Consider the following 23,574-nt stretch of genomic DNA (forward strand, 5'->3'; position numbering starts at 1 on the left):
AGAGCTGTAATGGACAGTTACTACTGGGGGTGTAGAGCTGTAATGGACAGTTAAAACATTTTTTAAACAATGATGAGGATAGCTTGGCAAAATCAGGCGGGAGTGAGTTCCAGATCACAGGGCCTCTGTACGTGATTCGTAAATGAAAAGTGGTTGTTCTTGAATGTAGGTGGCATAACTGTCTGTTTCTTGTTGAGTGGTCATGAAATTCATATATGAACCTCAAAAGGTTCTACAGCTGCACCATCGAGAGGATCCTGACTGGTTGCATCTGGTATGGCAACTGCTCTGCCTCCGACCGCAAGGCTCTCAAGAGAGTAGTGCGTACGGCCCAGTACTACTGGGGCCAAGCTTCCTTCCATCCAGGACCTCTATATCAGCCGGTGTCAGAGGAAGGCCCTAAAAATTGTCAAAGACTCCAGACATTTTCACTATTTATTTTTTACATAACACTTACTTTTCTTTTTTCTTAACTTCTTAAAGCATTTTTGGTTAAGGGCTGGTGAGTAAGCATTTCACTGTAAGGTGCATGTGACAAATACAATTTGATTTGATGGTAAAATTGTTTTTGAAGAAAGAGGGTAATAAGTGAAACTGAGCAACTGAAAGATAGTTCATTTGATAAATATTCAGGAGTCCTAATTGTTTGAAAAGTGACACTGAATGGATTCTAAAACCCGGCAGATGATGTTACTCTTACAGAGTGTTTCTGCAGACGACAGATTGATAGTAGTTTGGTATGTTGTGTACTGGTCAATGTAATATTACAGTAACTGATGAATGATAAGATCGTTGCACTATAGAGACTTGAGAACAGTGCTTACAGTGCCTTCGGAAAGTATTCAGACCCCTTGACTATTCCACATTTTGTTACGTTACAGCCTTATTCTAAAATTGATTAAATAAATAAAAAATCCTCAGCAATCTACACACAATGCCCCATAATGACATCACAATACCACATAATGACATCACAATACCCCATAATGACAAAGCGAAAAACAGTTTTTTAGATAATTTGTCCCAAAAAACATTTTTTTATAAGAAGTAACCTTATTTACATAAGTATTCAGTCTATTGTGACCTGAAGTTGTGTTTTTCAGAGATAGTAAAATGTCACATATCTCATTACAGAACACAGGGGTAAATTGAAAATTGCTAGATTGGGACAGATTCTGTCACGACTATCAGTGTAGCAGGAAGGGTCAGAGTCAAGGGCAGGAGACGGAGGTCCAAAAACACAGATGTTTATTAACACCGTTTGGAAAAAATAGGCAGCCGTAATACTGGGTGCGCCTAAACACCCGACAGGAGCACAGCTCCAAAACAATAAAGAGAACGGGGCACAGCACGGCAATAATAAATTGACAGCTCCACAAAGCACTGCATAAACAGGCAGCGTAAATACGAACAGCCCTTCGACATGACACAAAACAATCCCGCAGGAATACCTGAACAAAAAGGACAAACTAAATACCCCCCCACACTAATTACAAACAAGGAACAGATGCAGACCTAGACAGACAAAAGCAAACAACACAGAAACATAGATCGGTGGCAGCTAGTAGGCCGCCGACGACGACCGCCGAGCGCCGCCCGACCGGGGAGGGGCGCCACCTTCCGTGGAAACTGTGACAGATTCATAAATTGTATTGGGCTTTCATCAGTCACAGGAATTTTGTCCGCTAAAGTAGGCCCAATTTCTGTGAAAAACAGAAATAAGTGATCCGTCGCTTAGGAATTCATTGGGAAAGGGATTTAGGTTTCATCCTTTTATTGATAAGTTAATTGATAGTGCCCCATAATGCTCTCATATTGTTCTGATGCTCTGAGAGTTCACTGTCATTGTATATTTTTTGGAAGTTGTTCTAATAATTCAATTCTAGATCTGTATTTTTGACAAAGAGCTGTCAGGTAATAGGGTGCTATTTAGGACGCTGACCATCCCTACATGTATTTTTATTTTATCATCCAGATTCTCTATGCAGAAGACTTGGTCATCATAGTTCATTGTGACAGCACAGGTGCCAGCTAGTAGATAAGTGAGGTTGTAGTGTTGACAAATGAGGTAGTCAGTGCCAAGGGGATACCGTGGGATTGTTCCATCCAGATACTACTTGATATTGAAGCACAGTTTTTTTTGGGGTGGGGGGGTTCGTCAGATTGTTTGATCCAGATCTTCTGCTGACGAGACAGACAGACAGTTTGGGGGGATCCTCCAGCCTCAGTCCTGCGCTGTCCCAGTCACCATGTCACAGGTCACAGTAGACAGGGACATTTGCGTTACTTTATTAAAATCAAATCAAATGTATTTATATAGCCCTTCTTACATCAGCTGATATCTCAAAGTGCTGTACAGAAACCCAGCCTAAAACCCCAAACAGCAAGTAATGCAGGTGTAGAAGCACGGTGGCTAGGAAAAACTCCCTAGAAAGGCCAAAACCTAGGAAGAAATCTAGAGAGGAACCAGGCTATGAGGGGTGGCCAGTCCTCTTCTGGCTGTGCCGGGTGGAGATTATAACAGAACATGGCCAAGATGTTCATAAATGACCAGCATGGTCAAATAATAATAATCACAGTAGTTGTCGAGGGTGCAACAAGTCAGCACCTCAAGAGTAAATGTGGGGTCAGGAGACACTGTGGCCCCATCCGATGATACCCCCGGACAGGGCCAAACAGGCAGGATATAACCCCACTGCCAAAGCACAGCCCCCACAGCACTATAGGGATATCCTCAAACACCAACTTACCATCCTGAGACAAGGACGAGTATAGCCCACAAAGATCTCCGCCACGGCACAACCCAACGGGGGTGCCAACCCAGACAGGAAGACCACGTCAGTGACTCAACCCACTCAAGTGACGCACCCCTCCTAGGCATGGAAGAACAACAGTAAGCCAGTGACTCAGCCCCTGTAATAGGGTTAGAGGCAGAGAATCCCAGTGGAAAGAGGGGAACCGGCCAGGCTGAGACAGCAAGGGTGGTTCGTTGCTCCAGTGCCTTTCCGTTCACCTTCACACTCCTGGGCCAGACTACACTTAATCATAGGACCTATTGAAGAGATGAGTCTTCAATAAAGACTTAAAGGTTGAGACCGAGTCTGCGTCTCTCACATGGGTAGGCAGACCATTCCATAAAAATGGAGCTCTATAGGAGAAAGCCCTGCCTCCAGCTGTTTGCTTAGAAATTCTAGGGACAATTAGGAGGCCTGCGTCTTGTGACCGTAGCGTACGTGTAGGTATGTACGGCAGGACCAAATCGGAATGATAGTTAGGAGCAAGCCCATGTAATGCTTGGTAGGTTAGCAGTAAAACCTTGAAATCAGCCCTTGCCTTAACAGGAAGCCAGTGTAGGGAGGCTAGCACTGGAGTAATATGATCACATTTTTTGGTTCTAGTCATGATTCTAGCAGACGTATTTAGCACTAACGGAAGTTTATTTAGTGCTTTATCCATGTACCCGGAAAGTAGAGCATTGCAGTAGTCCAACCTAGAAGTAACAAAAGCATGGATATATTTTTCTGCATCATTTTTGGACAGAAAGTTTCTGATTTTTGCAATGTTACGTAGATGGAAAAAAGCTATCCTTGAAACAGTCTTGATATGTTCTTCAAAAGAGAGATCAGGGTCCAGAGTAATACCGAGGTCCTTCAGTTTTATTTGAGACGACTGTAGAACCATCAAGATTAATTGTCAGATTCAACAGAAGATCTCTTTTTTTCTTGGGACCTAGAACAAGCATCTCTGTTTTGTCCGAGTTTAAAAGTAGAAAGTTTGCAGCCATCCACTGCCTTATGTCTGAAACACAGGCTTCTAGCGAGGGCAATTTTGGGGCTTCACCATGTTTCATTGAAATGTACAGCTGTGTGTCATCCGCGAACAATGAAATTTAACATTGTGTTTTCGAATGACATCCCCAAGAGGTAAAATATATTGTGAAAACAATAGTGGTCCTAAAACGGAACCTTGAGGAACACCGAAATGTACAGTTGATTTGTCAGAGGACAAACCATTCACAGAGACAAACTGATATCTTTCCGACAGGTAAGATCTAAACCAGGCCAGAACTTGTCTGTGTAGACCAATTTGGGTTTCCAATCTCTCCAAAAGAATGTGGTGATCGATGGTATCAAAAGCAGCACTAAGATCTAGGAGCACGAGGACAGATGCAGAGCCTCGGTCTGATGCCATTAAAAGGTCATTTACCACCTTCACAAGTGCAGTCTCAGTGCTATGATGGGGTCTAAAACCAGACTGAAGCGTTTCGTATACATTGTTTGTCTTTAGGAAGGCAGTGAGTTGCTGCGCAACAGCTTTTTCTAAACCTTTTGAGAGGAATGGATGATTCGATATAGGTCGATAGTTTTTTATGTTTTCTGGGTCAAGATTTGGCTTTTTCAAGAGAGGCTTTATTAATGCCACTTTTAGTGAGTTTGGTACACATCCGGTGGATAGAGAGCCATTTATTATGTTCAACATAGGAGGGCCAAGTACAGGACGCAGCTCTTTCAGTTGTTTAGTTGGAATAGGGTCCAGTATGCAGCTTGAAGGTTTAGAGGCCATGATTATTTTCATCATTGTGTCAAGAGATATAGTACTAAAACACTTTAGTGTCTCCCTTGATCCTAGGTCCTGGCAGAGTTGTGCAGACTCAGGACAACGGAGCTTTGGAGGAATACGCAGATTTAAAGAGGAGTCCGTAATTTGCTTTCTAATGATCATGATCTTTTCCTCAAAGAAGATCATGAATTTATCACTGCTGAAGTGAAAGCCATCCTCTCTTGGGGAATGCTGCTTTTTAGTTAGCACATAGCTTTATTGCACATAGCTTTGAGATTAGACAGGTCTGGATGGTCTCAGCACACTTTTGTACCGCTCACTATGATGTCAGCACTTGTGAAGCCTCCTCTTCAGAGAAGGCATCCACATCTGAGGTAAATCTGTACTGTGTGTGAACAGACGAACACAAATGGATTACTTTGACCTCTGTCGTAACCTTTTGTTCTGGTACGTGAGTCAACTCAAGGCAGCTCATGTTTTTTTTATTTATTTTTTACTTCAGAGCGCCACAAAGATGCTTCCTAAGGAGGAAGGCTGAAGGCCATTACATTTTAGCTATTCATGTTTTTAGATCCAGATGTCATAGAAGAGTCTTGCTTTGCACGACAACACTGTCTGTGTATATAGTATAGTAACTCTAGCATTTTTCCACTGCTTTTTCAATTTAGACAACATACTAGGAGGATATACTTGTAATTCATTCCCATTGGTAAATGTTTGTATTCAAAAGATAAGCAAAGCAACTCAATGACATTACTGAAATAGCAACTTGAAAGACAAACCCTGTAAATAAATGAGTGACCAATTGGGCATGGACCATGTATGTTATTTTCTCCCCCTCTGAAGTCAAGTTAGCCACATATCTGTCAATAGAACGTGCTGTGCTCCATGAAACATGACGTGAAACCAGAGAATGAGAATACATATAGTAACTACACATTATATTGATATTCTTAAGAGTGTAGGCCATACAACTAGAACAGTAAAACAATAAGCACTCAGCAAATAGTTATTCTATTTGTATGTGTGTGTCACCTGTATCTATCCAATCAACTGATGTGTTGCCTCTGACCCGATCGTACAGAGTAACATGACTGACTGGATCATACAGAGAAACATGACATTAATTGACTGGATCATACAGAGAAACATGACATTAACTGACTGGATCATACAGAGAAACATGACATTAATTGACTGGATCATACAGAGAAACATGACATTAACTGACCGGATCGTACAGAGAAACATGACATTAACTGACTGGATCATACAGAGAAACATGACATTAACTGACTGGATCATACAGAGAAACATGACATTAACTGACTGGATCATGCAGAGAAACATGACATTAACTGACTGGATCATGCAGAGAAACATGACATTAACTGACTGGATCATGCAGAGAAACATGACATTAACTGACTGGATCATACAGAGAAACATGACATTAACTGACTGGATCATGCAGAGAAACATGACATTAACTGACTGGATCATACAGAGAAACATGACATTAACTGACTGGATCATGCAGCGAAACATGACATTGATTGACTGGATCATGCAGAGAAACATGACATTAACTGACCGGATCATACAAAGAAACATGACATTAACTGACCGGATCATACAGAGAAACATGACATTGATTGACTGGATCATGCAGAGAAACATGACATTAACTGACCGGATCATACAGAGAAACATGACATTAACTGACCGGATCATACAGAGACACATGACATTGATTGACTGGATCATACAGAGAAACATGACATTAACTGACCGGATCATACAGAGAAACATGACATTAACTGACCGGATCATACAGAGAAACATGACATTAACTGACCGGATCATACAGAGAAACATGACATTAACTGACTGGATCATACAGAGAAACATGACATTAACTGACCGGATCATACAGAGAAACACAACATTAACTGACTGGATCATACAGAGAAACATGACATTAACTGACTGGATCATACAGAGAAACATGACATTAACTGACTGGATCATACAGAGAAACATGACATTAACTGACTGGATCATACAGAGAAACATGACATTAACTGACTGGATCATGCAGAGAAACATGACATTAACTGACTGATGTCTCTACTGACTGGAGAACACGGTTCTAGTGACGGCGTGAAAATCTGACAACATGGAGAGAGAGGAGGGGAGGGGGCTCAAAATTACAAAGAGCCCTCAGACAGGTGTGTGTGTGTGTGTTGGTTCGTACATGCGTCTGAGCATATATGCTTGTGCGTGGTAACAATGCGTCCTTTCTGCTGGTGTTGAAAAGACCATGTAATTCACATATCAACAAAAAAGCTGAGTATTTGTCATTGAATGTCATGGAATGACAGCAGGACACTGTACATGGCATACTGCATGTATTTCCATGTGAACGGCGAGGCTGTGGTAGAGCATCTTAATATGGACTGGCTGGCCTGTTGAGGTTGTTGTGCACCAACCGGAGTGTGTCTCTTGTGAAGAGTGACTTGGGTTTTGTTAGCACAGATGTGATAACAACCAGAGTGGTTCACTGTCTGGTCTGATGCCTGGTTGCTTGTGACACAGACTCCTAACTCACTCAGGTACAGACACAGGGTGTGTCCAACCCGGCACCCTATTCTATTGGGGCCATTTGGGACAGACCAAGGGACAGATCAATGGTATTCCCCTGGAACAAGTCAATCTCATCTCCCTGGTAAATCCCTCTCTCTGTCGGTGGTCTGTAAATACGGCTGGGAACCGTCCTTTGCATTTCTCCTCTAAACTATGATTGTATTCCAAATGGCACCACTATCTGCCCTTTGGAAATGACAAGGACGGTTCCCAGCCGTATTGACAGACCACCGGCAGAAAGAGGGATTTACCAGGGAGATGAGATTGACTTGTTCCAGGGTAATACCATTGATCTGTCCTTGTGTTCCCACCATGTCAGGAAATATATCAGTTTCATTAGTCTGCATTACAATATGTTGGCACTGTGGGATCACAGTGTGATCATCATCATTCAGAATGACGTGTCAAATCTCTATCTAGCTATAGTTTATATCTGACATCGTATGATATATTATATCAGACATTATCTGACATCTGTATCTTACATCCCAAAAAAATGGCAAATCAACGACTTGAACTTGAACGTATTACAACTGTGTCAGAGGCATAATACTGAGAGACAGTTTCAAGAGGTCTGTCATAATACTGAGAGACAGATTCAAGGTCTGTCATAATACTGAGAGACAGATTCAAGGTCTGTCATAATACTGAGAGACAGTTTCAAGAGGTCTGTCATAATACTGAGAGACAATTTCAAGAGGTCTGTCATAATACTGAGAGACAGTTTCAAGAGGTCTGTCATAATACTGAGAGACAGTTTCAAGAGGTCTGTCATAATACTGAGAGACAGCTTCAAGTGGTCTGTCATAATACTGAGAGACAGTTTCAAGAGGTCTGTCATAATACTGACAGTTTCAAGAGGTCTGTCACTATTGTGCCTATGGTAGTTAGCCAGACCTTCTAAAACCTAACCTTTCCTATAGCTATCAATCATGCACCTGGTCACACCACCTCCCACAGTAACACATGAATTACTAGGGGTGTGAAAGGAAAGCCCTGTTGACCTGCCACAGATCAGTTGGTGGTTTCTACAGATACTCTATGGACTAATAAGACTGACACAATTTATCATCTTCAACCTTGTGTAATGTAATGCCCTTGTTTTTGACATGATGTCCTGCTTCAACTTGTTGTAAATGTAAATAAGAACAGTAACAGGTAGGAACAGTACTTCCACAGTACAATATATCTCTCTACATTTTTATTAGCATTTTGCCCAGGTACAAAAGAGTGCCAAAGGAAACTGTGCACGCCCCATTTCTGTCGAACTGGATTGACTCATCTCTTGAGACAACCCTGACATTTTGATATAAGATTTTTTTTTATTAAACTAAGTCAGTTAAGAACAAATTCTTATTTACAATGACAGCCTACCCCGGCCAAATCCTAATCCAGACAACACTGGGCCAATTGTGCGCCGCCCTATGGGACTCCCAATCACAGCCTGTTGTGATACAGCATGGAATTGAACCAGGGTTCACTAAGGCACTGAGATGCAATGCCTTAGACCGCTGCGCCACTTCGGGAGCCTCAACATACTGTAGAGCTTGGCTACATGTTTCATGTCACAGAACAATGAGACTAGTGTTTCATTACAAACACAAAACAGGGTTTCATTCAACAATAGAGACCGTTATGACGATTAGCCATGCCTCTGAGGCAGTTAGAGAAGATTTACTCCAGTCTGTTGCACAAAAGATTCCATCAGTAATCAATACATAAAACCGTTTTTAGAAATGTTTCAAATTAAATAATTTTCCCTCATTGTGAATGAGATTCACATTCAGTGCATGGACAGCTGTTGCGTGAGAATGATTGCTGATGGTATGGGCCTAATACGGCCTTGGAACTTTACACGATGAGTGCCACTGTGTGCGGTGTTGTGCGTAGGCCTTGGCCCACATCCAGAGGTATCCTGGTGAGTTTTCTCTTTGTGATTTGAGAGAGAGAGAGAGAGATCGCTGAAAAAAACCGAAACAATGGTGAATAACAGAACAGTGAAAGCATCCCTGTCTCTCCACTATCCTCTCATTTGTTTGTTGGTCGTTGGGATGGGAGCCTGTCGGTCGCATCCCCGCGTTGTCCCACTCCCTAGCCAGGCCAGAAGCAGACCACCTCTCCCATCCCCTGGGCCAGCCCAGCAAACCATCCAGCGACTAGCCGAGCCGCCTGCTGCCGTCCCAGCCCCACTGCAGACACAGAGACGTCTGAGCAGCGTTGCGAGAGCCATGAACTACCACTACCAACCCCCTTACTCACCTAGTCTGTCCCAGAGGGGGTATCGGCGGTAAGTGGTGGTCGGAGCACATTCAGAGTGTGTTCAGAACATTTTTGGAGCGTGTGGATGGTTGAATGTGTCATTACGTTGTCAAGAGAAAGGGGATTGGTTGGTTTGTTGAGAAGGTACAGGGACAGCCAGGAATAGTAGGGAAGACATTTGGTTGATTTGTAACTGGTTAATAAACACTGGGGAAGTTGTATTCCTCTGTAACATTGAATACAATTGGTTTGGAAGGCTGGATGTATAACATCGTAAAATACTGCTGTCTGTATATAAAATACTGAACCATTCTGTTTGACAAGAAAGGGAAAAACTGTCCTTATTATTCTTTCTTAGACCCTTGTTTTGCTGCCAGTAGGACAGTGGATCCATTGTCTATGGGTGAAGAACATGCATTGTTTTTACAGAGAAGAAGAGTCTGTCAGAGACATCTCCCCTTTTCTCTATGTGACAAACTGATGGCTTGTGATTTGGTTTTCATTGTATGTCTCACTCCCACTTGTCAGTCCATGCATTTATGCTATTCTCTGCATCGTAGAGGCTTACCTTCAGGATGATTAGTTATGATTTTTCCCATGAATGCTAAGCACAGGATATTCCATAAACTCCATGGTCTGTCTGTCGATTTTTCCACATAATGTGAAAGTCATTCTTCTGGGCTACAGAGGCGAATAGATATTGTAGACTATGTCCTAAAGATAACAGAGCACTACTTTTGACCAAAGCCCTGCTCTGGTCAAAAGTAGTGCATTATTTGGGAAGTACACATTGCCAAAGCCTTGGGCCTCTGGAGATCACCATGGGTATCCAAAGCCTTGGGCCTCTGGAGATCACCATGGGTATCCAAAGCCTTGGGCCTCTGGAGGTCACCATGGGAATCCAGATGAGAGATACGGAGAGACTAAATTGTTAGAATGTGTTTTGCTTGGCTCTTAGACCAGGACATCTGATGGAAAGTCTGGCTCAATGCCTAACTGGCTGTATCATGACTCATAGATCCAGGGATGTGTACAAAATGGCACACTTTTCCCTGTATAGTGCTCTATTTATGACCAGAGTCCTATGTGCCCTGGTCAAAAGTAGTGCATTATGGGGAAATATACTGCCCTTTGGGAGGCTCTGTAATGAGTCATAGATCCTGCAGTAGGACTCATGGTAATATGGCTGAGGAGAATATTAACAGTAGGAAGACTCAGGGTAATATGGCTGAGGAGAATATAAACAGTAGGAAGACTCATGGTAAAATGGCTGAGGAGAATATAAACAGTAGGAAGACTCAGGGTAATATGGCTGAGGAGAATATAAACAGTAGGATTCAGGGTAATATGGCTGAGGAGAATATAAACAGTAGAACTCATTGTTGGTCAAACACCAGTACTTTGTTTACATTCTCATGGTGAGAGGTATAAGAAATACACCTCTCTCGCTCTGTCCCTCTCTCCCTCTAGTATTTAGATGGGAAACAGTACAGTACACCTTTTTAAAATCCCAGTACCTAGCCATGACCCCTGTGACTACCCCCCAGTGCAAGGGTTATTCAACTTTTCCAGCCTGGAACCCAAATTAGAAATTCTGTGTTTTCCTGGGACCCAAGCTTAGAAACATATGCAACTATACATATATATTGGTACATTTCATTTCCTTAATGCCTAAAACAAATGCAATATAGACAAAAACAAATAACAATGAAATGAAATGAAATAGCCATATAAATATCTATTCATGTTTTTTTCCCCCATTAAAAACTCTTACATATCTGTCTAGGTTGGAACTGTTGCTGTTAAAATACAATAAATAATTTTCATTCTGAACTGGAACAATCTGATTGATCACATCACACAGATGAATAACAGAACAGACACGTAGGCTTTTGGATAGTGTAACCCTATGTAACAGCACAGATGAAAAATGATCAGGCCTACTGTACATCTTACTGGAGAAATGATTGTTGTAAGTCTAGGTTGGAGCTGTTGCTGTTAAAATAGAAGTGATATTTTTTTTCTGAACTGGAATAAACTGATTGATCCTGGGCTGTATCACATCCGGCCGTGATTGGGAGTCCCATAGGGCGGCGCACAATTATCCCAGCGTCGTCCAGGTTTGGCCGGGGTAGGCCGTCATTGTAAATAACGATTTGTTCTTAACTGACTTGCCTAGTTAAAAAATGTTCAATTTAAATAAAATAAAAAATTTAAAACAAAAAATCACATGGATGTAGACCAGGAACACACACACACACGCACACACACACACACACACACCAGTCCTAATGAGAGGTGTGCTGCTGGTTGAAGTTTTCAATAAGCATGTCTATTCTAGACTCAGTTGTTGACAGTGCAGCATTGAGGTCATGCTCAGCATTGAGACTGTTTCTGTACTTGTTTTTTTTAAGTCATCCAGAGCTGAGAACCCTGACTGACATAGGTATGTGGTGCAAAACAGGACCAGAACATCTACTTTTCATGACGATTGAGCTCAGTCAGAACTTGTTGCGAGCATGAGTCCATTTGGCGAGTGGGAATGACAAGTCAGTGGTTTACAGCGTATCATCTGCTGTTGAACGACAGCGCTGCAAGAAAACTCTAGAAAAAAAGATCTGGTAAACCGCGAAGCACACGGGCATCTCCCTCTCACACAGCTGCCAAACTGAGCAGGGACCGCTGCTAAGCAGAGAACGCACTGAACAGAGACCGCAGTTGCACTTGGCCAAATCAATTCATGAAATAATTATACATTTAATCTGACACGTCGCGATCCACCATTAACAGGTCCCATACTTTAAGAAAGGCTACCCCAGTGTGTTTCCAACCAGAGACAATAAATGTACTACACTAGGGCTGCAACTGGCACTTTATTCACTACACTATGGGCCTCTGGTTAAAAGTAGTGCACTACCCTATGGGCCCCTGGTCAAAAGTAGTGCACTAAATAGGGAATAGTGCCAGTTGGGACACAGATGGCCGTTTCCACAGCCCTATCTGGTACTAAGCCTGGCAGCTCCACAGCACAGCGTGAAATCACCACTGACAGGTACTATTGATACTAATACGTTCAACAAGGCTCTGTGACATCTGGTTGGTGTAGAGACTAAACTGGAGTCTCACCTTGCTAATTGGATCAGAGGGTTACAGATAAATTATATCTTTCCTCACACGATGGATTACAGTACACCTTATTTTTCCTTATATGAACTAAAATTAGCAACACAAATGGGTGTTGGAGGTGTTAAAGTTTTAACTGTGTTGCTATGCGGTGAAAGCCCATAGCAACAAGGCAGCTCGTATGGTGCATGCACTGGGTAGAGCTATGTATGGATGACAGAATAGACCCATATAAGATGTCCTTATGCTGAAACTCTTGCCTGATAGTGAGTCTTTTAGGACAACAAAACCACATTGCATATTATAAATTAGCTCTAATCTTTTTTAATTCCATTGTTCAAAAAATCCTAAAATGCTGCCCAAGTAGGCTAGTTATTTATCCTCTTAATATACTGCTCAAAAAAATAAAGGGAACACTTAAACAACACATCCTAGATCGAAATGAAAGAAATAATCTTATTAAATACTTTTTTCTTTACATAGTTGAATGTGCTGACAACAAAATCACACAAAAATAATCAATGGAAATACAATTTATCAACCCATGGAGGTCTGGATTTGGAGTCACACTCAAAATTAAAGTGGAAAACCACACTACAGGCTGATCCAACTTTGATGTAATGTCCTTAAAACAAGTCGAAATGAGGCTCAGTAGTGTGTGTGGCCTCCACGTGCCTGTATGACCTCCCTACAACGCCTGGGCATGCTCCTGATGAGGTGGCGGATGGTCTCCTGAAGGATCTCCTCCCAGACCTGGACTAAAGCATCCGCCAACTCCTGGACAGTCTGTGGTGCAATGTGGTGTTGGTGGATGGAGCGAGACATGATGTCCCAGATGTGCTCAATTGGATTCAGGTCTGGGGAACGGGCGGGCCAGTCCATAGCATCAATGCCTTCCTCTTGCAGGAACTGCTGACACACTCCAGCCACATGAGGTCTAGCATTGTCTTGCATTAGGAGGAACCCAGGGCCAACCGCACTAGCATATGGTCTCACAAGGGGTCTGAGGATCTCATCTCGGTACCTAATGGCAGTCAGGCTACCTCTGGCAAGCACATGGAGGGCTGTGCGGCCCCCCAAAGAAATGCCACCCCACACCATGACTGACCCACCGCCAAACCGGTCATGCTGGAGGATGTTGCAGGCAGCAGAACGTTCTCCACGGCGTCTCCAGACTCTGTCACGTGCTCAGTGTGAACCTGCTTTCATTTGTGAAGAGCACAGGGCGCCAGTGGCGAATTTGCCAATCTTGGTGTTCTCTGGCAAATGCCAAACGTCCTGCACGGTGTTGGGCTGTAAGCACAACCCCCACCTGTGGACGTCGGGCCCTCATACCACCCTCATGGAGTCTGTTTCTGACCGTTTGAGCAGTCACATGCACATTTGTGGCCTGCTGGAGGTCATTTTGCAGGGCTCTGGCAGTGCTTCTCCTGCTCCTCCTTGCACAAAGGCGGAGGTAGCGGTCCTGCTGCTGGGTTGTTGCCCTCCTAGGGCCTCCTCCACGTCTCCTGATGTACTGGCCTGTCTCCTGGTAGCGCCTCCATGCTCTGGACACTACGCTGACAGACACAGCAAACCTTCTTGCCATAGCTCGCATTGATGTGCCATCCTGGATGAGCTGCACTACCTGAGCCACTTGTGTGGGTTGTAGACTCTGTCTCATGCTACCACTAGAGTGAAAGCACCGCCAGCATTCAAAAGTGACCAAAACATCAGCCAGGAAGCATAGGAACTGAGAAGTGGTCTGTGGTCCCCACCTGCAGAACCACTCCTTTATTGGGGGTGTCTTGCTAATTGCCTATAATTTCCACCTGTTGTCTATTCCATTTGCACAACAGCATGTGAAATGTATTGTCAATCAGTGTTGCTTCCTAAGTGGACAGTTTGATTTCACAGAAGTGTGATTGACTTGGAGTTACATTGTGTTGTTTAAGTGTTCCCTTTATTTTTTTGAGCAGTGTATATAACACCCGTAAATATTATGAACAAGGGAAACGTCAAGTCTCGCCACCAGGGGGTAGCAGAGTTCTAAAGGAAAGGATGGAAAATAACCAGAGCCTTGCCGTGGGTGGAAAAGTACCATTATGGATAAGGAGTTCCACAAAACTTCCTTTTGGAACATGCTGCAATGTCTTCTACTATTACACCTGCAAATAACACCGACTCAAAACAACAAATATTATGTAGACATCCTGTTTATAAACCAATAATACATGCGTTACTAGTGCATTCAATGTATTCAGATTCTAGTTTGCCTCTATAGGCTATGTTTCATAACATCGCCATACTGTTTGTTGCACATGGTCACTGACAAATTAATGATTGAATGAAAAATAGAAATAAATTGGTATACGAGGCATATAATAATTATACATAATTCCGTTGTAGCATTCCTTTAAAAGTATTTTCAGCTGATGCAAAACAACGAAAAAAACAAGCCAAATTATTCCTAGTCTGTATATGACATGTTATACAACCAAAACCATTCACTCAAAAAATACGCATTAAGAAACATGCGCATTTTTTTTGGTGCATTTATTTCGCCTATTTGCTTCAGGGTGTAAATGATTTCGGTGTGCGGGACAACTGAGTGTTTACTGTGTTTTGTAGGAGTTCAGAAAGGGGGCAGATGGGAACTCACGCCACGGATCATTTGCATAATGTATTCAGGCGTCAGGTGACGTCAGGGTTCAGTTCAGCTATAAGGGCCGCCGGTGGCAGAAATAGAAACACTCGCTGAAACCTAACATCACCCTACCGCACTGCGCTCAACTCAACTCACAACAACAGCAGCCGAATCGTGCAGTCACTCGAGTGATTTTAAACTGAATACAGTAACCCCGGATTTGTATCTATCTAGGTAGATTTATCTACTCAACCAGTCGCAAACGTGGCGAGAAGCATTATACAAACGGGTCTGCTGCTGAACATGAGCACGGAGATCTTCAAAACACCAATGGAGGTTGCTGTCTATCAGTTGCATAACTTCAGTATCTCCTTCTTCTCCTCGTTAGTAGGAGGAGATGTGGTGTCTGTAAAACTCGACAACAGGTAAATGGATAACCGCACTGGATTTAGTGTGTTATTGATGCGCAATTTGTGCGTAATAGATTTCATTAAAATATTTAATCAAAATTGTTGCAATTCGAGATAGTCAGTCATATGTATTTATTTGTTAATAGACTAAACACATCCAGGTTATGCCGGTATTCGTTATGATATCATTAGAAATACCGTAATACTGTGCAGTCTGAGTAATGCAATTTGACTCCAGCCTGCCGCATGTATCCTCCGGGTGCGTCTTCAAACACAACAGTAGATTGCGTCGGATTCTAGTATCTTGAAACAATCTCGATATTATGTCATCCTTTGCAGCGCGCAACAATGTATCTAGCTAGCTAGGTTGCAAAAATATATAAATATGCAAAATTGTAAACAAGGATGGTGCAGGAAGGCAGTTTCTTTTTTTTTTCATACACGTCCAATCTAAAATAGGTTCAGAGTCGTAGCAAGGTTCATTCGTGGACAGAAATAGCCTAAACATTTGATGGCTTTACATGGCAATTGCATAAAAAAAAAAAAAAGACTAAGTTGTATATTGGTGCTGGATCTGGTGCCATAAAGGCAGTCTGGTGTCAGCATGAGAGCATAAAGCCTGCTGGTACTTACTAGGCCACCCGTTTGTTTTGCTCAAATGCGTTGATTTGATATGTTGACTTATGGCATCTCTTCTTCTCTCCTCCACAGTGCCTCGGGTGCTAGCGTTGTTGCCATTGACAACAAGATAGAACAGGCAATGGTATGTATCAGCAGCAGCGTTATACACTATCATTCATGTCATCGCTCATAATAAGCCAATAATCCTTCAAAGTAGACTGGGCTATTTTGTATCCCACCACGTTCATGCACTTTGCCGTAGTAATCATATACAGTACGTTGGTAATCATAGCAGACTAATCTTTAGTCAACTACAAGTATATTATCTTGGCCAGATCGAAGTTGTAAATGAGAACTTGATCTCAACTGGCCTACCTGGTTAAATAAAGTTGGAATTAAAAATAGTACAGTAGAAGCTTCCAAGTGTTAATGGCACAAGTAGAGTGAAATGCCTTTCTTGCAAACTCAAAACCCAACAATTCAATAATCAATAACAATGTATTACTAGAACAAAAAAACACAAGAAGTATACTAAAGTCAGTTTACATACCATATTTACAGTATGCAGGGATCCTAGAGAGATGGAACTATATGTGCCTGCAGTATTGGCTGGATACAGTGTCATGTGATGTGGCATGTGACTATGTTCTTTCTACTGCGTTCTGAGTCAGACAGGAAGTCGGGCAGGTACAACAGTCGGACTATTAAATATTTAGTTTATTGATAAACTTTAGACCTTAATACAGACCATATGGCTACAAATCTCTATCCATATGGCCTGTTACTACAAGTTACCACAAGTGTTTGTAAGGCACGGTAGGTTAAGCTTATGCTATAAATCACCCTAAATGGATAGATTTAGTTTGTATGAGTTGCACAGAACTATCTAAACAGACTTCTCTAACAGTAGATCTCATTCCTTCTCTCCTATCTTAGGATCTGGTGAAGAACCACCTGATGTATGCAGTCAGGGAGGAGGTAGAGATCCTCAAGGAGCAGATCAGAGAGCTGGCTGAGAAGAACAACCAACTAGAACGTGAGAACAGCCTTCTGAAGAACCTGGCCAGTCCAGAACAGATGGAGAGCTTCCGAGAAAGGGTTCCGTCCGACTCGGACGCTCTGGTCCCCCTGCAGCTGGACTACCAGCAACAGGCCCAGATTGGACTCCATAACCCTGACCAGTCCTGCCACATCAGCGCTGGCTCTGCTGTATAGGTGGCTCTGCCTTTGATCTCCAGTTGTAAACTAATCGTCGCTGCCAACTTCAGTGAAGCTGTCTGTAACAGATGATGAAACACAATTGATGAACGGAGCACATGAAAAGACGCTCTAACTAGCGGCTATAGGCTGAAGCTGTAAGCTAAGATGAGCCTTTCCTACGACATCTAGACTCTTTCTCTTTAGACAAAAGCTCTAAATGAGAGGGCTCACGTAGCCAGCCGGAGAACGCTTGCATTGGGACAGAGGTGAGGCTCCGGCCTTCTGGGGCCAGGAGGGCCAACCCCTTAGCCATTCTCTACCACCCCTGCTACAGAGGGGGGAGAGGGTAAAAGACAGGGCTGGCCCAGGGACCTGATCCTGGGGATGACTCTCCACGCCAGAGTGGCCCGTCCTCCAGCTTACCTCTCCAGGTCTAGCCAATGAAAAAGGAAATCTTCTCCAAGACAGAGAGATGGCCCTCCAGTCTGCTAGACCATGTGGATTTCTTCTTCTGATAGTACAATTTCTGAGGAGTCAGTCAGACAATATATCAGCCATCTTGTGACTGTTTCCACCTGCCACAATCTACTGATATCCTCTGTCAAAATTCCTTAAGAAGAAGCAACGTGTCTTCAGGGAACCAAACCTGAGCTCCAGTACAATGAGGAGAAGGAGGATCTAGGAGATCCTGGACTGTTGCTGGGAGAGAAAGGCCTGTTTCTCTCTCAACCTCACTGGTGATAGGAGATCCTGGACTGTTGCTGGGAGAGAAAGGCCTGTTTCTCTCTCAACCTCACTGGTGATAGGAGATCCTGGAATGTTGCTGGGAGAGAAAGGCCTGTTGCTTCTCTCTCAACCTCACTGCTGATAACTGATTACCATAATCATGATTCAGAACATCATTGCTTGTATTCTCTGCAGTTGGGGTGTGCTGCTTATGGGGGAAAATCCTGCTATTTTACTTTTCTTCAGATTTTGAACAAAATGGAATACTTGTTAATAGGAACATTGTAACTGTTCAGTTAAATGATTTATTATGGGGATGGAAGTATCTACTACCCAGTATGCCTAGCTCTGTACATTTGACTAACATGTTCAGAGTAGTGGGCTGGAGATGAATTTGAGCAGCTGTGAATGCGATCCTGACCTAGCAGACATGTTCTGTATGTTCAGATGCCAACCTTCACTTGAATCAATGGCATGACTATAGTGCCTATCTCCAGAAGAGGAATACCACATTTCCACAATGGACTTTTGTGTTTTCTAACTACCAAAGACTTTTTCTCAAACGAAACCAAGCAACCTGGACCATGTGTACATCATTCACAGGGAGAACTCTTGTTAGCAGTAATGTTTTTTTTTTTTGATAAACGTTGGGTATTGTTGCTGTATTGTGTCCATGAAACAGGTATATATTTTTTAAATGATGTAATGGATACAAAATGCACATTTGCAATAAACCCTATGTTTACACTAAAGCTATGTTTCCCTTTCAGTTGTTCTTACTCAAGGGCATTGCAATCTACATGGAGATTAACATGATTATATAATGTTTAAGCAATAAGGCACGAGGGGATGTGGTATATGGCCAATATACCACGGCTAAGGGCTGTTCTTATGCATGATGCAAAGCGGAATCCCTGCATACAGCCCTTAGCCGTGGTATATTGGCCAATATACCACAAACCCACAAGGTGCCTTATTGCTATTATAAACTGGTTATCAATGTAATTAGAGCAGTAAAAATACATGTTTTGTCATACCTGTGGTATATGGTCTGATTGGCCACGGCTGTCAGCCAATCAGCATTCAGGACTCAAACCACCCAGTTTATAATGAACTATTTAACATACAACAACTCGTGTTAGCCATGCGATGAAGAGCTTCAAGACCCACTGCTATTTTTGGTTTAAGTTCTTTAAGATCTTATCTAAGTAATTATGCAAAAGTCAATAATTTACACATAGGCTTACATCTTAAAGCTGTTAAAATGTTGTTGTTCCCCCCCCCCCCCCCCCCCCCCCAAGAAAACATTTCACATCTAATTAATGATCATTTTAACAGAGGAACTAAATGCATCTTACAGGTGTAGGTCAAATGAAAATCAACATTTTATTTTTCCAAAGTAGAACGTATGAACTTTTCAAACAACTACGTATGTTAAATGTAACCTCAGCCTCAACATAAGACTAGAGACCTGATGTAACCTCAGCCTCAACATAAGACTAGGGACCTGATGTAACCTCAGCCTCAACATAAGACTAGGGACCTGATGTAACCTCAGCCTCAACATAAGACTAGGGACCTGATGTAACCTCAGCCTCAACGTAAGACTAGGGACCTGATGTAACCTCAGCCTCAACGTAAGACTAGGGACCTGATGTAACCTCAGCCTCAACATAAGACTAGGGACCTGATGTAACCTCAGCCTCAACATAAGACTAGGGACCTGATGTAACCTCAGCCTCAACGTAAGACTAGGGACCTGATGTAACCTGTCTTCTCCAGATTTATGGTCATAAAACTGGTCTAGACTGGTTCAACCAATTAAATTGTCCCGGTGATCATTTGTTGGCACAAAGACTTGAGTGTTAACCTGTCATGGAGTCCATCGGTAAGGAACACTATGCAGAACTACTGAGGTGAAATCCTTTGAGAATTTGAGATTCTTTGAGAATCTGAGGATGTTCTCCAAATGGAATTTGTTGGTCCTAGTCTCCGGGCGACGGAAACACCAAAAGCTTCACAAGACCTGTAATCAGGGTTTATGAGATCACCTTTACATGGTGTTGGGCTGCTTGCTTGTTTTTATAGAGTTGTAATTCCAACTGACTTCATTCTCAATTTCACAAGCTGGTACCATCAGGTCAAGTATGACTGGTATGGTACAGGATTAGTTTCTCTTAACTCAATTATAGGCCGGGAAAAAGTCCCGGAATGATTCATGATCTGAATGACAGTTAATTCTGCTTGGCAAATAATTAAAATTAAATCAAATTTTTACTGTCACATGTTTCGTAATCAACAGTGAAACAAACAATAGTGAAATTTTTACTTGCGGGACATTCCCAACAATCCAGAATCCTCCCTAACTATATGTACTGTACATGTGGAGTTATTGATCTTACGAAACACACCTCTTATAAAAGCAAAGAAACGTTTGACAGGGAATATTTGCCAGAGGGAGTCTGCTATGTTAACGAGTACAGACATAAATCACAGTCCAATTTCTCCGGACACTCTAGTCAAAACATAACATGACTTGGAACAAGTCAGTCGACTCGCTAACAATGATGTATTTTCCACCAATACTGTTAAATATTACTGACCAGAAAATGGTCTATGGGATGAAATGTTACTTTAATGTTACTTTTGATTGGAGTTACAGGATGATTTCCTGCCTGCATGGGAGCCTGTGATTGGTTGTTAGGACTTCTGGGGTTATGCAACGAGAACACATCTGTTTCAGTTGTAAATATGGTGGATGTGTGTGGAGCGTGAGTCGGGCCCAGCCTAAATGTGGTTAGGGTTTTGCATGCAAAGAGATCATTTGTTCGCATGCCTTGGCTTTCTGCAGACATATACAACATGTTTTTCCCTCTCTGATAGCTGTTTATTCTTAATGTCAACCCTTCGTCTGGTCTACCAGAGGACAGTAGGACAGAATACTAATTTAAGTAGGCTATTATGGAAACTCAGTGGAACTTCACTCTCATGGGCCTAGTCTTTCCACGAAGAAAAATAAACTATAGTTCAGATGACTGTTGTTTTGTCCATTGAAAATATGAATATTACAAGACATTTTATATCCCATTAGAGTGGTATTCGTCAACACAGATTCAGTTAAGACAAAGACAAGGTATTCCATGATAAACCTTTATTCACATGGACTTGATTTATCTTGACGCGGAACTATATGGTGAGGTCTATAAACTGAGTGCAAATCCTAAGATTACTGAAGGGTTACGTCCCAAATGGCACCCTGTCCTCTATATAGGGCACAACTGTTGACCAGGACGCCACTGTAAATCGGGAATACGGGGGTCATTTGGGACACTGCCAAGAAAAGGGGGATGGAACACAAAACAATGCATGGTACCATGTTGAGACTGGTCACAATCTGTCAAGTTAATCAGTATTTACTGCCATAGTAACACAGCTAACACTACCGCTGTGTGTGTTGGTGCCATAGTAACACATCTAACACTACTGCTGTGTGTGTTTCTTCAGAAATAACAAAAACAAAGGCACAGCTGTGCGTGAAACCCTGTTGATGTGAATTTCAATAATCCTTCCAGTTGTGTTGATCCCTCAAACCCAAATGTGTAATTTAATGCAAATATTTTTTCAACTGAATTGGGCCATGTAAAGTGCAGTTGCATAAGTGTGAGTTCAGTTTTGGAAATGTTTTTTTGTGACTCATTAGGAATTCTTCCGACATTGGCATGTAGGACTAATTAATTCAATATTTCGTTTTAAAGGTGCCTGTTGCAATCTCTTCTATCTTCAAAAATCCAAATATGTAGGTGAACGAGCCAGCCTTCATGTCCGGCACGTAGGCTATGCCCTAGATAAGTAATGTAGACACTAGGTCTGTGCCCCAAATGGCACGTACACCGTTATTAACAGCAGGTAGAACAAGGTGCAGTGAAATGGTTATTTGCAAGCTCCCTCAACAGTGCAGTACAAATATCAATATCAATATAATCAAAGGTCAAATAACAAAGTACAAGTAGAGGTAGGAAAGTAGTACACATACTGATAAAAACTGATATGTACACAATAGGATATACAGTATATATTATAAATGCGCTATGCCACGTATGACTGTATTTACAAATAGGCCTATGAAGTGGATAGTGTAATTGTCGGGCAGTTGAATAAAATATTCTATAAATATATAGGGAATAGGCAGCCACTTGGGACCCATCCTAGTAGTGACCAAAATTGCCACACATATTCTGTTGTTTCTATTGCGCGTGTAATGGTGTCCGAGGTGAAGAAGAAAAAAAAAGGAAGAAAAAAAGATACGATGTTAGTTGTTTGAAGTAATTTCTTTTTGTTGTTGTAATATCCTAAACAGACATGGCAGTTTCACCAATTTCGGATTCCAGCTGGCTGGATGGGTGTGTCTATGTGAGCTAGTAATTATGATATAGAATTAGGCTAAGGGGGCGGTGACGTGTGATGCTATTTTGGTTGGCTCAAGGGCCAGAATAAGCCAAGGCAGCCATGTTAGGAATGTGGCCAACCAAGCTCAAGAACATCTTATTCCTAACAAGGGTACCACCACAAAAGTTAGGAGATTTTGGAGGGAGGGGTCTGTCTCTGTCTCTCTGTCTCTCTGTCTATCTCTCTGTCTCTCTCTCTCTCTCTCTCTCTCTCTCTCTCTCTCTGACATAACAAAGCCTAGCAACTTGCTGCTGTCACATCAATGTGAACCTAGGCCAGTTGTTTTTCCTTGTCTAATTGTACTGGAAAGAACAAAAAAAAACACCCCATCCAAGATCAGCTGTAGGCGTTGGCCTGGTTCCCGCCGGTAGTCTTCCTTTTAGTCATTGTTAATTTGAAAAGCTCCGGCCCTGTCTGGGAGTAATGGGCTTTAGCTCTTATTACCTGCACACACAATACTGCTGTGTTGATCTATACCTTGATGTGATGCTCCCAGACACAGAGAATAGTCAGGCTCTCCTAGTAAAATAAAATCAGATGCATGTGTATGTGTTGCAGGATGCTAGGTAACTTTTTGTGTTGTATGTTAGAGGGCTTTACAATACATACATTGTCATACATATAACTCTGTAGCATCATATTCCAGGCAGTCTCTTGTCTTATGGCGCACAGAGGAGAGGGGAGAGAACAGGCCTACAATCATCAGGACAGGGGAGAGAACAGGACTACAATCAACAGGACAGGGGAGAGAACAGGTCTACAATCAACAGGACAGGGGAGAGAACAGGCCTACAATCAACAGGACAGGGGAGAGAACAGGCCTACAATCAACAGGACAGGGGAGAGAACAGGTCTACAATCAACAGGACAGGGGAGAGAACAGGACTACAATCAACAGGACAGGGGAGAGAACAGGCCTACAATCAACAGGACAGGGGAGAGAACAGGCCTACAATC

At 42.4% G+C, this 23,574-nt stretch overlaps 1 protein-coding gene across 2 annotated transcripts in view; it reads left to right on the forward strand.

Annotated features, from left to right (window-relative positions):
* The window catches only part of tsc22d3 (TSC22 domain family, member 3), a 48,950-nt gene extending 30,027 nt beyond the window's left edge, over positions 1–18,923 (forward strand). The window contains exons 1-3 of one of the 2 annotated variants that reach the window (XM_014213269.3): positions 15,324–15,639; positions 16,336–16,387; positions 17,182–18,923. In XM_014213269.3, the coding sequence (XP_014068744.1) occupies positions 15,518–15,639; positions 16,336–16,387; positions 17,182–17,460 (453 nt within the window). In that variant the 5' untranslated portion in view covers positions 15,324–15,517 and the 3' untranslated portion in view covers positions 17,461–18,923. Of the gene's footprint in view, positions 1–15,323; positions 15,640–16,335; positions 16,388–17,181 lie in introns of those variants that run through there. The other variant, XM_014213268.3, reaches the window with a different exon arrangement.
* Positions 18,924–23,574: the final 4,651 nt, after the last annotated feature.

The sequence above is a fragment of the Salmo salar genome, chromosome 09 (assembly GCF_965601325.2).
Source record: "Salmo salar chromosome 09, fSalSal1, whole genome shotgun sequence".
NCBI lineage: Eukaryota > Metazoa > Chordata > Actinopteri > Salmoniformes > Salmonidae > Salmo > Salmo salar.